We start from the raw sequence: 15,121 nt of genomic DNA, 5'->3' as shown, positions 1-15,121 counted from the left end.
TCTCTCCAGCCTCGTCCTCTGGCCAGCCCCGCCCAGAAGTCCCTGGGGTTGGCTAACCCCCTACAAGGGCATGTGAAGGGAGCACCCTCTTGATGTCCTTGTGGGGGCAGGGGCCCCAGGGCTGTCTCCGCCCAGCACAGCTTGGCCCAGTCACCTTGGTGGAATGTCACCTGTGGAGTGGAGCAGGCTGAGCAGTTGGCTGCCCCCTGGGGAGATGCCTCTCTGGAGCCCCCACCCTGTGCCCTGCCCCAGCTCCGCCCTAGGTCTGTGGGTGAGAACCCCACCGACACGGGGCAGCTCCCCTCGGCCCCTGGCCCAGCTGGGTGCACAGCTGGGAGGGGGCAGGGTGGCGCTGACGCCCCCCCCCTCCCCCGTCTCCCGGCCTCTGTGGGAGGGTGGGGTGGAGCCAGACCCGCCCACCGGGTCCACCTGCCTCCAGTTTGGGAGAGTTCCTCCCAGGACCCCAGCAGGCCGGAGGGAGGAAGGTACAGGCCTCAGAGGTGGTGAAACCCTGACCGGAACCTCCCCCGGCCCGCGGCCCCCACCCCTCCCTCGCGCAGGGTGGCACCCGGTGCTCTTTGCATAATCCTGTGGCTTCGTGATCGTCACCCTGCGGCAGCGGCTGGGCAGAGGGGAAGGGCAGAACGGGCCACCATGGCGACACACCTCTCCCAGTCCCAGCGGCGCCCTCCCCTCTTACGCCAGGCCATCAAGATAAGGCGCCGCAGGGTCAGAGATCTGCAGGATCCCCTGCCCCGAACGGCTCAGGAGGTAGGACTGACCTCAGTGAGGAGAGTGGCCAGGGTGCGGGGCTCCACCTCTCACGGGCTGGGGCTAAGGGTGTGGTCCCTTCCCTGCCTTTCGCAGCACCTGGGCAGGACCTTCTGGGTTGGCAGACCGGGGGCTGCCGCGTGTTCTCTGGGCCATCCTGGGCCTCAGGTCTTGGGGTCTGAGGCTCTCTGAGCCTGTGCCTTTGGTGGGGCCACCCACCCCATCCTCTGCTCCTCCAGCTCCAAAGTCACCAGCTGTTAGGGAGCGGCCCTGCCGTGGGCTGGGGTGCTGGGGGGGGGGGTGGGGACCAGCTGAGCGGCCCCCAGGCCTGCTTGGCATGTCCCCCAGTCTCCCACCTCCACTGCTGGGCCTCACTTCCGCCGCTGGGGTGTGAGCGTGGCCGACCCGATAAGCAGTGCTGCTTCCTCTGGGGAAGGAAGGGAGGTTGGGGCCACGGGTGCCGCGAGCTCACCCTGCTGGGGCAGCCAAGCGCCAATGGACTTCAGCCACGGCCGGCCAGGGGACGAGGAAGGCGGTCTGGGGCCTGGACTCCCGGGAGGCCTGCTGTGGGAACAGGTGTGCGGCCCTGGTGGGTTGGAGGCCGGGGACCCCGCAGCCCTAGGCCTGGGCCTGCTCGGTGAGGAGCCATTCCTGCTGTCTGAGCCCTGGTCCAGGCCTTGGGGACATCTGTCTTTTCACCTTGCTCCCCAGATCGAGCCTCCATCCCACCACTTCTCCCCTGAAGAGGTAAGAATTAGAGTATTGGGGAGGCAGTGAGGTGGTGGGAGGCAGCCCCACATTCTTCAGAACACTCTCCTTGGCCACTGGCCAAGGCTGATGGCAACAGCAGGGGAGGGAGACTTCTGGGTCTTAACCCCCGCCCCCATCCCCCAAACGTTGGGGGTGCCTCGTCCCAGCTTTGGGAGTGCAGTGCTGGTGCCAGGGGTGGATGGTGGGGGGCGGGTGGGGGGGCTCGCCTTGCAGTGGGCTGACAGGGGTCCCTGAGGTGACTGTGCTGTGCCTCAGCGGGCCCTACTCTACGAGGAAGCTCTCTACACCATCCTGCACCGCCTGGGTCAGCCCGAGCCCAACCATGTGAAGGAGGCCTCAGAGCTGCTTCGATACCTGCAGGAGGTGAGCCCAGCCCCCACTCTGCCCGCCATCCTGCAGCCTGGACTCAGGCAGGAGTCCTCTTCCCCGCCGGCCGTCCCCGCCCTGTGCCCTAAGTCTCTTACGCTCCCATCCCACCAGGCCTTCCACATGGGGCCCGAGGAACACCAGCAGCTGCTGCAGAAGGTCCAGAAGCTTGAGGTAACCCTGGTCCAGGACCGCCCTAGGCTAGGACAGGGGCCGGGAAGCCCAGCTCCCTCCAGGAGTCAGGCTCACCCTCCCGTCCTTCCAGAAGCCAATATTTTGTCTGAAGGCAACGGTGAAACAAGCCAAGGGCATTCTGGGCAAAGACGTCAGTGGTGAGTAGAGGGTGAGGGTCCCTGAGGGCCTTCTTGCCAACATCTCCTTCTCCCCATCAGGCTGTCCCAGAACTGGGAGGGAGCTCCCATCTCCCAGGCGTCCCCCGGGGCTCACCTGGGTGCTGCTGACCCCGGGCCCTTCGAGTCTGTGGATGGGCTGGGGCTTTGCCCCTGGGGTGATGAGGGAGTCTCCCAGGGAGCCTGGCCAGCACCCTGGTGGCCTCGTCCTTCCCCCCCTTCCCCAGGATTCAGTGACCCCTACTGCCTGCTGGGCATTGAGCAGGGGGTGGGCGCGCCGGGAGGCAGCCCTGGGTCCCGGCATCGGCAGAAGGCTGTGGTGAGGCACACCATCCCGGAGGAGCAGACCCACCGCACCCAGGTCATCACCCAGACCCTCAACCCTGTCTGGGAGGAGACCTTCATCCTGTACGTGGCCCGGCCCCAGCCCCTATCCCCTCAGTGAGATCAGCAGGACTTCCTGACTCAGGGGTGGTGACTTGGCCTGACCGGAGAAGGAGCCTGCTCCCTGGGCCAGAGATAGACGGGAGGCCAGACAGGACAGAGCAGTGGCCCACGTGTGCAGGCGGGGTGTGGAGGGTTGGTCCGGGGGGTAGGCCGAAGCCTTGCCTTAGAGGACGGAGGAGCAGTTTGCTAGGAGGGGTCGGACTGGACAGTGGCGGAGTGGGGGAGGGAGCTCCCAGGGACAGGCTCCGGTTGGCTCCGGCCCTCCAAGGCCCTCAGCCGTGCCCTTTCCTCCCTGTAGGGAGTTTGAGGACATAAGCAACTCAAGCTTCCATCTGGACATGTGGTGAGGGGCGTCCCCTGCCTGGCGGGGTCAGGGAGAGAAAGGGGGCGAGTGGGGGTGGGGTAGGCCCTCCTCCCGAAGGGGTCAGGGGCTCCCCGGACACCCTCCCTGCCTTTTGCTCAGACCTTTGCCCCCCTCAGGGACCTGGATACCGTGGAGTCTGTCAGACAGAAGCTCGGGGAACTCACCGATCTGCATGGGCTGCGGAGGTGAATGCCGTGGGGAGCAGGTTCCTGGGGAGGGCGTGTGGGCCCCTCTGCCCTCCCCGTGCATGCGGGTTGTCTGCTGGGCTGCAGGCTGTGTCTGGGCCCAGGATGGGGACGGATCCCAGCCTGACCCCTCAGTGTCTTGGCCCATCCCCCTCATGGACCCTGTCTGGAACAGGATCTTTAAGGAGGCCCGGAAGGACAAAGGCCAGGATGATTTTCTGGGGAACGTGGTTCTGAGGCTACAGGTGAGTGGGGTCAGGAAAGAGGCTCAGGAGAGAGACCGAACGGGGGTTCACGAGGAGTTCAGGGGAGCGGTACCGGGTCCACACCAAGCAGGGCCTGGGGTCTCCCTCCTCTTGCCTCCTCTGCCCCCAACTGTGTGAGATTCATGCCACCCATGGGCACGGGCACCCCCTGCCCGCCCTTCCCGCCAGGACCTACGCTGCCAAGAGGATCAGTGGTACCCTCTGGAGCCCTGCACCGAGACCTACCCTGACCGCGGTCAGTGCCACCTCCAGTTCCAGCTCATTCACAAGCGGGTAGGTTGGGGGCCGGGTACAGGGACCGTCCAGGGGCCTGCCTGGGGTGGCCGGACGGGCCGCACCGGCCACGGGGCCCTCCACTCGCCGCCGTGCTGGCCCCGTTGCAGAGAGCCACCGCGGCCAGCCGCTCCCAGCCCAGCTACACGGTGCACCTCCACCTGCTGCAGCAGCTCGTGTCCCACGAGGTCACCCAGCACCAGGTACTGCCCTCCCAGCGCCGGGTGGTACGGGGCTCGCCTGCTGGGTCCTGACACCCCTCCACCTGTCCCCGCAGGCGGGCAGTACCTCCTGGGACGGGTCGCTGAGTCCCCAGGCTGCTACCATCCTCTTTCTCCATGCCACGCAGAAGGACCTGTCCGACTTCCACCAGTCCATGGCGTGAGTGCACGGCCCAGCCGGAGCACCCGGAAGGGTCACCTGTCCTCCTACAGGCTGGCAGCTCAAAGTTGAACCCTCGGGAGATTTCTGTTTGGCCCCAACTGTGTGTTCTAAGTTGTTTTTGTTTTAAGTTTATTTACGCGGGTTCATTGACGCGGGTTGGGCATACAGAGAGAGAGAGAGAGAAGCCTGAGCAAGCTCCTTGCCGTCGGCGTAGAGCCTGATGCGGGGCTCGAACTCAGATCACGACCTGAGCCGAAATCAGGAGTTGGACGCTTCTCCGGCTGAGCCGCCCAGGCGGTCTCCCTGTGTTTTCAGTTTTGAGTCAGTTGCCCACTTTTACAAATCTGGAGGTTTTCCACATGGAGTCACGTGTCCAGCGTCCCACGGACCCTAAGTGCTGTCGTTCTGCTGGGCTGTAGCTGGCCACGGCGGAGCGCACGGCCTCCCCGGCCCCTCACGGCTGCCATCGGCCCATGTCACTCCCTGGCATTTGAATTCGCCACCCCTGCCCCAGATCGGCAACCCCGTCTTCCGGCACCACCACCCTTGAGTCAACAGACTTGCGCGCCAGCATTACCAGATCTGTGTTGAGGGCCTGTCCCATCCCCTGTGCCCCAAGAGGTTGTGGGAACGAGGGAAGGGGCACGCGCGAGTCCTCAGATGTTCCTGTGCGGGTGAGGAGTACAGAACTGGGGGCACCCCGGGCGCTGGCCAGGCCAGGAGGAATGACGGTGCCGGCTGCCCCGGGGCCACGGCTGACACTTGGCACTTGAGTAGGGGCCGGAAGGGGGCTGGGGGAGAAGGGCAGCTTGTAGGACCCTGGGCAGGTGGGTATTCCCAGATAGGTGGACAGGGGATGTGGGTGAGGCTGGGCCCGGGAACGGGCACCCACAGCGAGGGCCCAGGGTCCTGCGGGGCCCGAGCATGCAGTGCGGTGTCCCGGTCGGGACGAGGCCTGTCCCTGGGCTGCTCTTCTCTTCCGTCCTCCTTCACAGTCCCGCTTGGGCCACATTTCAGCTTGGTCATCACCTCTGTGCAGTGTCCCCTAAACTGTGTATGGGGCAGTCCCAGCTGATGTTTGGCACGTGTGCATGAAGGCTCAAGTCTCCAAATCTTTTTTTCGAAAGAAGCAAGAAATCCTGAATTCTTATTATTTTTTTATATTAAATAATTTTTTTAAACGTTTATTTATTTTTGAGAAAGAGAGCACGCATGAGCAGGGGGAGGGGCAGAGAGAGAGACGGAGAATCTAAGGCCGGCTCCGCACTGTGAGCGCAGAGCCCGACGCGGGGCTCAAACTCACAACCGTGAGATCATGACCTGAACTGAAATCAAGAGTCCGCCCCTTGACAGACTGAGCCAGCCAGGCGCCCCGAGATCCTGAATCTTTAAGTCACAGATATCCCAATTTGAGGAACAGATGATTCATTTACATGTTTGAAAAACAACTTGATGAGGTTGATGGGGGTCCATAGGAGGTCTCGGGGGCAGGGCACCTCGCTGTCCCTCCCCAGGGCCGGTGAGCAGCGGGAGGGACGCTGCCCCGCCTGGCGGGGCTGAGGGCTTCCTGTCCGCTGCAGGCAGTGGCTGGCCTATAGTCGTCTCTACCAGAGCCTGGAGTTCCCGAGCAGCTGCCTCCTGCACCCCATCACCAGCATCGAGTACCAGTGGATCCAGGGCCGGCTCAAGGCAGAACAGGTGGGCTGGGGTGGAATGAGGGGTGTTGGGCAGGCAGAGCTCAGGGTGCGGGAATGGCGGTCCGGGCCCCGTAAAGCAGCTCCCGACTCTGCCTGGCCCTGCAGCAAGAAGAGCTGGCTGCCTCGTTCCGCAACCTGCTGGCCTACGGCCTCTCCCTCATCAGGAGGTTCCGGTCTGTTTTCCCCCTCTCTGTCCCCGACTCCCCAGCCCGGCTGCAATCTCTTCTCAGGTCAGCGGCTACCCCTTCCCCTTCTTCAGTGAGGCCAGGAACGAGGGTGCCTGCAGGGATGCGGCAGCCTGCTGGAGATGGGAGGGGGGGGGTACAGGGGCAGCGGGCGTCCTGGACCCAGCTGTCTGTCCCCACAGGGTCCTGGTACAGATGTGCAAGATGAAGGCCTTTAGGGAGCTGTGCCCCGACAGCGCCCCCCTGCCCCGCCTGGTGACCGAGGCGCTGCGGGTATGGGTACTCACCCTGGGGACGAGGAGGGCACGTGCCTGAGCCTAGTGACCCTCCCTGCTCACCCCCTCTTTGCCCGCAGACCGGCACCGTCGAATGGTTCCACCTGAAGCAGCAGCACCATCAGCCCATGGTGCAGGTGAGGGGGCTCGGGCAGGGCGGCGGGGTGGGGTGCTCGCCCCTTGCAGCCCTGCTCAGCGCACCTCTGTCCCTGCCAGGGCATGCTGCAGGCAGGCAAGGCCTTGCTGAGCCTGGTGCAGGACATCATTGGCGACCTACACCAGTGCCAGCGCACGTGGAACAAGATCTTCCAGAAGTGAGCAGGAGGCTGGGTTGGGAGGTAGTGCGGCGGGGGCTCAGAAGAGGGACCAGAAGGACCCCTGTGTGTGCCACCAGGTCACACCTGTCGCCTTCCTTCCAGTGCCCTCAAGGTCAACCTCTTCTCCATGGCTTTCCTGGAGCTTCAGTGGCTGGTGAGTCTCGCCCCGCGTCTCCGGGCCGTGCCCTCTACCCTGGCTCTGGAGCCCTGTCCCCACGCCTTCCCTCCGCAGGTGGCCAAGCGGGTACAGGACCACACGGCGGCGGTGGCGGGCAGCCCCGTGTCCCCAGAGGTGGGCGAGAGTCTATTCCAGCTCTATGTCAGCCTCAAGGAGCTCTGCCAGCTGGGCCCAGTCCCCGCAGAGAGGTGGGCAGTGGCGGGTCAGCACAAAAGAGAGAGGAGGGCGGAGGAGAGGCTCCCAGGCTGAGCCCCGGCCCTCCCCAGGGATGGCGTCCTGGCCCTGGATGGCTTTCACCGCTGGTTCCAGCCCGCCGTCCCCTCCTGGCTGCAGAAGACATACAGTGTGGCCCTGGCGCGGGTGCAGCGCGCTGTGCAGATGGATGAGGTGGGGGCGGGGCCCGAGACCAGGGATGGGGTCCCGGCCTTGGGGGTGGGGCTTGGGGCTCTGCTTGTACCTCCAGGATGTGCAGAAGCTGGTAACCGGCTCTTGGAGCCAGTTGTGCAAAACGCCGCCTCCTGATATCCTTGGTGTAAAGCGTGGCTTTCCTTCACAGACTGGTCTGTGCAGCCGGGGGGGTCCCTGGGTGGGGAGCCTCGCTCGCACCCCTGGTAGTCCGCCCCCCTCCCCCCCGGCCCCGCCCCATCCTGCATGCTTGCGGAAGGAAGGAGGGAGGGAGGAGCAGGAATCTGGCAAGGCCTGAGCCCTCCTTTCTGCACCCTCTCCCATCCCCCAGTTGGTGCCCCTGGGTGAACTGACCAAGCACAGCACATCAGCCGTGGATCTGTCCACCTGTTTCGCCCAGATCAGCCATACTGCCCGGCAGCTGGACTGGCCCGACCCAGAGGAGGCCTTCATGATCACCGTCAAGTTTGTGGAGGTGCGGCGTCTTCGTGGGTCCTTCCCCTCCTTTCTAGGACAGCCCCATTTCACTCACCCTCTTTCTCCCCAGCTCCTCCTGCCCTAGCAGCCTCCGAGGCCTGTGTCTTAAGTCCCCAAGTCACCGAGATTTCCGTGCCTCTCCACATTGACCCCCTCGTGGGCTCCCCCCGCGTTGATCCTCCTCTCCCCACCCCAGGATACCTGTCGGCTGGCCCTGGTGTACTGCAGCCTCATAAAAGCCCGGGCCCGGGAGCTCTCCGCAGGCCAGAAGGACCAGGGCCAGGCGGCCAACATGGTAAGGGCCGGACCTGGGTGTTGGGGACCGGGGTGGGGGTAGGGGCTGCCAGTCCCGGCACAACTCCGGAAGCTCTGCCTCCTGCGCCTGTGCCTGCCCTCAGCTATGCGTGGTGGTGAACGACATGGAGCAGCTGCGGCTGGTGATCGGCAAGCTGCCCACCCAGCTGGCATGGGAGGCGCTGGAACAGCGGGTAGGGGCTGTGCTGGAGCAGGGGCAGCTGCAGAACACGCTGTATGCCCAGCTGCAGGGCGCGCTGGCCGGGCTGGGCCACGAGATCCGCACTGGCGTCCGCACCCTGGCCGAGCAGGTACCTTGTCTGATCCGCAGGGCGCCCCCCCCGCCCCCCACCGGACTTGGGCTGACGTCCGGCCCCTACCCCTTCCCGAACCTAAACCCAGGCTCCAAGTGGCCTCACCCCGTCCTCCCCACACTTACGCCCTGGTCTCCCTCCTGCTTTGTGTCCCCAGCTGGAGGTGGGCATTGCCAAGCACATCCAGAAGCTCGTGAGTGTCAAGGAGTCTGTCCTGCCTGAGGATGTGAGTGGCCCTCCCTGCTCAGCTTTGCCAAAGGGGCTTAGGGTGGCAGGGAGCTGAAGTCGGTGGGATGTCAGCGATGAGTCCCCCAGACTTGGGCCAGAAATGTTCCCTCCTGGACCTCGGTTTCCTCCTTGGATGCTAAGGGGGCAGGGTTGGGTCATTCCACAGACTCTCCCAGCATCAGTGTGGGGACTGCAGTCGGGGAGAGCTTGGACTTTGCAGCCAGACAGATCTGGGCGTGCATCCTTCTCAGCTCCTGTTTGCACAAGCCAGCTGATTCGAGCATCCTCACGTGTCAGGGGGCACAGTGATGCGTACCTTTGGTTGTTTGGGAGACGCTGACTCATTAAGTCATCAACTACTGAAGCACTCACTCTGTCCCAGGCACTGATTTAGGCACTGGGCTATATATCAATGAACAAAAATTACGAAAAGTCTGCCCTTCCTAGAGCTTACATTCTGGTAGGGGAGGTGGAAGAGCCAAGTACATGTATGTAACTAAAACTATACGTACGTGTGTGTGTGCGTGCACACACATGGCATGTTAGATAATAAGTGCTAGAGAAAATGGAGATATTTTTAGACAGTGGCTGGAGAAAGCCTTCCTCAAGGGTGACAGCTGAGCCCAGACCTAAAGGAAGCCAGAGAAGGAGCCATGAGGATTTCCAGGGGAGGGAACGGCAAAGGCCAGGGCCCCGAGCCGGGACCGTGCGTACAGGAGGCCAGTGAGGCTGGAGCCGGCTGTGGGCAGGGGTCAGCTCCTGCAGATGTCCCAAAGCAAGTGCACAAAAGCTCCCGGTCCTGTTTGCCCTTCCGAGTCAGGGCATGGGAATGGGCCAGAACCAGACGTGCTGCCCACCCCTCTCCCCAGGCCATTCTGCCCCTGATGAAGTTTCTGGAAGTGAAGCTCTGCTACATGAACACCAACTTGGTACAGGAGAACTTCAGCAGGTCTGCGGCAGCCTCCCACCCTGCGGCGCCCCACCGCCTCCCACCAGCCCCTCTTTCCCGGCCTCAGCATCCATTCTCAGGGGAGGATGCAACCAGCCTCTGCTTCAAGGCCCACCTCCAGGGACAGGGGGCTCACTTCCTCACACACTATCCCATTTCCCTTTAGGCTGAGCAGAAAGCTGCCTTCTCCTTTAGCCGTGGGCTGTCTGTGGGCCTTGCTGGCTCATCTCCCCTCCTAACGTTACAGGCAATGGGTATTCTCCCATGATTCAGGGGAACTTCTAGTTAGGGTGCCTTTAAAAAAATTTTTTTTAATTATTTATTTTTGAGAGAGGGAGAGAGAGAGAGACAGACAGAGTGTGAGCAGGGGAGGGGCCGAGTGAGAGGGAGACAGTATCCAAAGCAGGCTCCAGGCTCTCCACACAGAGCCTGATGTGGGGCTTGAACCCACGAATGGTGAGATCAGATCATGACCTAAGCCGAAATTGGGCACTTAACCGACTGAGCCTCCCAGGTGCCCCTAGTTAGGGTCTCTCTTCGAGCAGGGGCCTGGGCAGCATGGCTAGAAGTCAAGGGTGTGGGCCCCAGCCCACCTGAATTCAGACTCTAGCTTTGCTGTTGCTCGGTGGGCGGAGTGCACAGATTACTCAAGTTTTCCGTGCACATGATCATAGTTCTGGCCTTTAATGAGGACCAAGTGAGTCACGTGGGGTGTCGAATGTAGCGCCTGTGCAAAGGAAGTGGTTGGCGCGCTGCAGACCGATGGCCGTGGGTCCTCCCCATGGGATCCGGGCTCTGAGGGTGCTGCCCGTGCTCCCCGCGTACCACTCCTGGTGCAGCGGCCCCCGGGAAGCCCGCCTTCTTCATTTCTCAGGCCACAACATGCCATTTGTTCAGCTGAAACAGAGTTAAAGCCCCACTCCAGGGATTTCACTCACTGCTGTCTCAACAGCCATTAGAACATTGTCTGGGGGCATAATAAGCACCCAAATATGTTGACTACATTAACTACCTTTAATTAGTATGACCTTCCCCGTTCTTAATTACACAACCCAATTTTTTTTTTTTTTTTTTTTGTACTTAACTGCCTGAATCTACTTTGGCGTGTCAAAATTCAGTTCTTTCAGGTAGTTAGTAGGACTGTGGCTTGGTTGCTATTTTTTTCTCCTGACAGTTTATCCATCCTTATCCATGCTGGAATCTTCTTCATTCTGGCCACTCCTCTACTGAATCCTGATTCTGTCACTGGGGGACCAGCCTCCCCTCCCCACCTTGTTTGTTGGGGTTTGATAATCCTACTGAGCAGGCTTCTCTGCTAGGTTGTGAGACACATTGGTTGGGACTGGCCCCGCCCACCTGCCCCCCCCACCCCTTGTCCTCCCTGCCCCACTCCTGCCTGTGGCTCCAGCCCTACCTGAGAAGAGGGTAGAAGTGGAGGGTGGGGGTGGGGAGGAGCTGGGGGTGGGTCTGGGTCCCTTTCTCAAGAGTGTCTCTGCTTCCTGCCCTTCCACCCTCCTATCCTGTGACTGATGTCCCTCTGCACCTCACCCCAGCCTTCTGACCCTGCTCTGGACCCACACGCTCACCGTCCTGGTGGAAGTGGCCGCCTCCCAGCGGAGCTGCCCCCTGGCCTCTAGCAGGCTGAAGATTGCACTTCAGGTAATAATAGCAGTGACCACAAATAATCCTGGTGGGAGGCTGCCCGGGGTCACCTCTGATGTCTCACCCCCTAGAATCTGGAGATCTGCTTCTACGCAGAGGGCTGTGGCCTGCCACCTGAGGCCCTGCACACAGCCACCTTCCAGGTAGGGGTCTTTTGGTGAGCTGGTTGGGTGGGGGTGGGGGGGACACCTGCCTTTCTGTGCTCACCTGTGTCATCACGGATGGGGCCCAGCACGAAAAGAAAATGTGAGCCCCCTTTTCAGAAATTGAAAATTTAAAGGCAGCCACAGCAGAGCTTTGGTGTTTTAAACCAAGCATCAGGTTTTTTAAGCATGGTGAGGGGGTGGCTGTGCCACTGCAGGGGGAGCACGCCTGTGAAGCCCACCCTGTCTGTCCTGAGGGTGCGTTCTGCGGTCGGAGGTTCTGGAACGCCCAGTGCTTTCCATATCAAACTGACATCCCCTCTTGGTGGCAAGTTCCCCAAGGGCAGCCCTGGGCTGCGGTTGAGTGTGACTGTTCAGGTGACTTCTCAGCTGTGCCCCGTTCCCAGGCTCTGCAGAAAGACCTGGAGCTGCAGGCCGCTTCTAGCAGGGAGCTCATCCAGAAGTACTTCTGCAGCCGGATCCAGCAGCAGGTGAGGCTCTTTTCCTCCCTTGCACTCCCTGTGTCCCTGGAGCCCCGCCTCCACTCTGCCCCAGCCGACACTGCCCATGCGCCCCACCCTTATTAGGCAGAAGCGGCTTCTGAGGAGCTAGGGGCGGTCACAGTCAAAGTCTCCTACCGCGCCTCTGAGCAGAAGCTGCGTGTGGAACTGCTCAGCGCCTCCAGCCTGCTGCCCCTGGACTCCAATGGTGAGTGCAGGCTGTCCACTGGCCGCTCCCGAGTCTTTGCTCAGGCCCCCTTCCCCCGCGTCTCTGGCAGTTCTCTCCCGAGCGGGAGCACTGCGTGCAGTTTCTGCAGATCGCCAGGAGGGGGCAATGCTGCCGAACAGGGCACGGCTGCAGGGGCCTGGACGAGGCGGGGAGCTGGGGTATCCTTGGCAACGTGGCCTCCCCAGGTGACCTCCTCACTTGTCAGGCTCCAGCGACCCCTTTGTCCAACTGACCTTGGAGCCCAGGCACGAGTTCCCTGAGCTGGCCCCCCGGGAGACCCAAAAGCACAAGAAGGACCTTCACCCTCTGTTTGATGAGACCTTTGAATTGTGAGTGGGTCCCTGTACCTGCCACCCTTCCCTAGCCCCGGACCTCCCTCGGGCCTGCTCCTCCCACCTGAGGCCGATGGGCTCCCCTGAGATGACCGCATTTGGGTCCCAGGGAGGGGCACCCGGCACAGGGGTTTGCTGGAACCCCGGGAGGAGGAGCAGGACTGGAGGGGAAGACCCCCACCTGTTGGGCTGAGAGGCTTCTGCTTCCAGGGAAGGTCTGGGGACATAGGCCCTTGCTTTGAAGTATCAGCCCACAGAGGAGGAGTTAGGACATGCTAGGCTGAGAACTGGCTTTGCGATCCTAACTCCCACCTGTCTGCCCTCAGCCCTGTCCTGTCCTCAAGATCCAGGGGCGAACTGTGTGTGCGGGTGGGTGCCAGTGACCGTGGGGTGGGGGAGCCGGCCGCTGAGCCCCACTCTGTCCCCCACTCAGCCTGGTGCCTGCTGAGCCGTGCCGGAAGGACGGAGCTTGCCTCCTGCTCACGGTGCTGGACCATGACACGCTGGGGGCTGATGACTTGGAAGGGGAGGCCTTTCTGCCACTACGCTCAGTGCCGGGCCTGACTGGGACGGAGGAGCCTGGCGAGGTGCCTCAGACCCGTCTGCCCCTCACCTACCCTGCGCTCAACGGTAGGCCTGAGCCCCAGGGCAGAGGCTGTGAGGCTTCGGGTGCAGGGCCAGGCCCAGCACTGGGGGTGCAGGGGAAGGGCAGCCTGTAAAACCTCAGGCAGTGGCCCCCAGGGAAGCAAATGAAGTCGGGGTCAGAGAAATCCCTCCTTGGATGTGGAAGCCAGTGGAGTCTGTGTGGTGGCTCGTGCTGAGTAGATAGCTCAGTCTAATCAAGAGACCAGGGAAATTTGTTAGCCCAAGTGTGGTGGGACCCTCTAGTGGAGGAAGGTCACTAACAGGCTTACTTGGGGAGAGGGCCTGAGTGTCTCTGACCAGGGGGCACAGCCCAAGCATCCTCCAGGCTGGATAGTAAGAATAGGTCACATGTCCAAGCACTTATGAGCCACTTTTAAGCACCTGACGCATATTAACTCTCAATCCTACAACCACCCAGTGTGGCAGGTGGTATTGCTGTTTTACAGATAAGTAAACTGAGGCACAAAGAGGCCGACTCCCTAGCCTAAGGTTCTCATGCAAAAAGGCAAGAGTTGCAGCCTGAAACGCACCTCAGCCTCTTCCAATGCAGTTGGGTCCGTGTCTGTGCCAGTGCGGTTGTGCTAGGGGATAACCTCAGGCTGTCTTGTGAGCTTGGCTGGTGTGTGTCCATCACTAGTTTTCAGGATGGCTGGGGAACGGGTCAGTGCTGTGACCCCCACCACTAGCCAGGCACTGCTTACCCCCACCCCCGGCGCCACAGGCTGACCCCCAAACGCCTCTCTTCGCAGGGGATCCTATCCTGCAGCTGCTGGAGAGCCGGAAGGGTGATCGGGAGGCCCAGGTGTTTGTGAGGCTGCGGAGGCAGCGAGCCAAGCAGGCCTCCCAGCATGCCCCAAAGCCAGGGCGGTAGCAGTGGAGGTTGGGGAGGGGGCTGGGTGCCTGCAAGATCTGGGTTCTCCCCACCAGCCTGGCCTAACAGTCCGCTAGGGCCCTGCAAGTCTGGGGAACCCCGGTGTGCGGAAGGCCCAGAGTGTGGATCCTCTCTGGTCCTCCCACCAGAGGGGCCCGGGGTGCTGGGGCCGGGGCCCCTGTGGTATTTATACTCCCTCCCCCTGCCTCCAGCCCTGGCCTCAGCATTCTCTACCAAATTTCAGCACCAGGGGGAGGGGGCCCTGCTCTGGCAGAGCTGTCTCCCTGAGTTTCTAGCCTGCCTATTCCAGTCACTGGGGTGGGGGGCTAGGCTCCCTGGGGCCTGCTCTTTAGCTCTCCTTCCCTGGTTCACTGGGGCTGGGGCTACCGCTGCCCTGAGAGGGAGGGTGGCAGCTATAATGAAGGGAGCCTGGCTCCTCTCCTGAGGCGGCTACTGGGAACCTTCTGGCTCTGAAGAGGTGAGAACTGGCAGGCAGTGGGGCTGGCATAGAGGAGCAGGAAGGACAGCTTGGTCAACTGTGTCTACTGCGGACCCCTCCCTGGGACAGTACCTGCCACTTAGAAACTTTCTTAGCAAAAATAAAAAACCAAAAACAATTCATTGTCCTCTAAGGAACTATGCTGTTGCCCTGCATCGGGGTCCAGGAGATTACAGTCAGGCCCTGCAATCCCCCCCTCCTCAGCCTTCAGGAGACCTTGAGCTGTCCCCCCACCTGTGGCCCACTCGGCCCCTCACTTCACGTTATAGAGCAGGGAGATGTGGGAGTAACTGATGTTCCAACAAAACACTACCAGGCATATCCGTGTGTGCGGTTGCTGCCTAGCACAAGGGCCTGATGCTCCCAAGGGGAGCACCATAAGTGGGGGTCTCCCAGGAGTTCAGTTGTGTGTCTATTCAAGGGCTGAGAGGAATGGAGTTGCAGCCTGGCCTGGGGGGGACGTGGCCCCTATGCTGAGAGAGCCCAAGGCCGGGTTGTCCTATCTAGCTGTGTGACCCTCTCTGAGCCCACACAAGTATGATGGGGGAGGGTGGTGAAGGGGGTCAGTCGAGATCATGCAAGGCTCCTTTCAGCTCTGAACCTGAGATCCATACAGAGAGCCCATTAGCTGTGTTTCTTCACAGCTACCTACTAGGCCAGCTAAGAGCAGGGGGAGGAAAGAGGTGGCTCAAAGGCTGGGACCCTCAACCTTCCTTTTAGTGCTTTTGAGAGAAGACAGTCCTC

General features: G+C 61.8%; 1 protein-coding gene across 3 annotated transcripts; it reads left to right on the top strand.

The window, feature by feature from the left end:
- Positions 1 to 288: 288 nt before the first annotated feature.
- UNC13D (unc-13 homolog D) lies at positions 289 to 14,495 on the top strand. 3 transcript variants are annotated; one of them, XM_047833319.1, is made up of 33 exons: positions 646 to 771; positions 1,208 to 1,347; positions 1,483 to 1,518; positions 1,798 to 1,905; positions 2,023 to 2,082; positions 2,174 to 2,240; positions 2,486 to 2,666; positions 3,004 to 3,048; positions 3,186 to 3,254; positions 3,430 to 3,499; positions 3,689 to 3,793; positions 3,904 to 3,996; positions 4,071 to 4,174; positions 5,758 to 5,875; positions 5,980 to 6,104; positions 6,242 to 6,332; positions 6,415 to 6,471; positions 6,551 to 6,648; positions 6,754 to 6,805; positions 6,884 to 7,017; positions 7,096 to 7,216; positions 7,566 to 7,709; positions 7,908 to 8,006; positions 8,110 to 8,316; positions 8,477 to 8,545; positions 9,417 to 9,496; positions 11,050 to 11,155; positions 11,230 to 11,301; positions 11,709 to 11,792; positions 11,889 to 12,009; positions 12,236 to 12,359; positions 12,796 to 12,992; positions 13,757 to 14,495. In XM_047833319.1, exons 2-33 carry the CDS (start codon positions 1,267 to 1,269, stop codon positions 13,876 to 13,878), a joined length of 3,240 nt encoding a protein of 1,079 aa, XP_047689275.1. In that variant the 5' UTR covers positions 646 to 771; positions 1,208 to 1,266; the 3' UTR covers positions 13,879 to 14,495. The 3 variants fall into 3 exon arrangements, with proteins under 3 accessions (XP_047689274.1, XP_047689275.1, XP_047689276.1); XM_047833318.1 differs by lacking the exon at positions 1,208 to 1,347 and having other exon boundaries at positions 289 to 771; XM_047833320.1 differs by lacking the exons at positions 646 to 771; positions 1,208 to 1,347; positions 1,483 to 1,518; ... (1 more) ...; positions 2,023 to 2,082; positions 2,174 to 2,240 and having other exon boundaries at positions 2,257 to 2,619.
- The last annotated feature ends 626 nt before the right edge of the window (positions 14,496 to 15,121 follow it).

Source organism: Prionailurus viverrinus, chromosome E1 (genome assembly GCF_022837055.1).
Source record: "Prionailurus viverrinus isolate Anna chromosome E1, UM_Priviv_1.0, whole genome shotgun sequence".
Lineage (NCBI taxonomy): Eukaryota > Metazoa > Chordata > Mammalia > Carnivora > Felidae > Prionailurus > Prionailurus viverrinus.
This window is presented reverse-complemented; position numbering and strand designations above follow the sequence as displayed.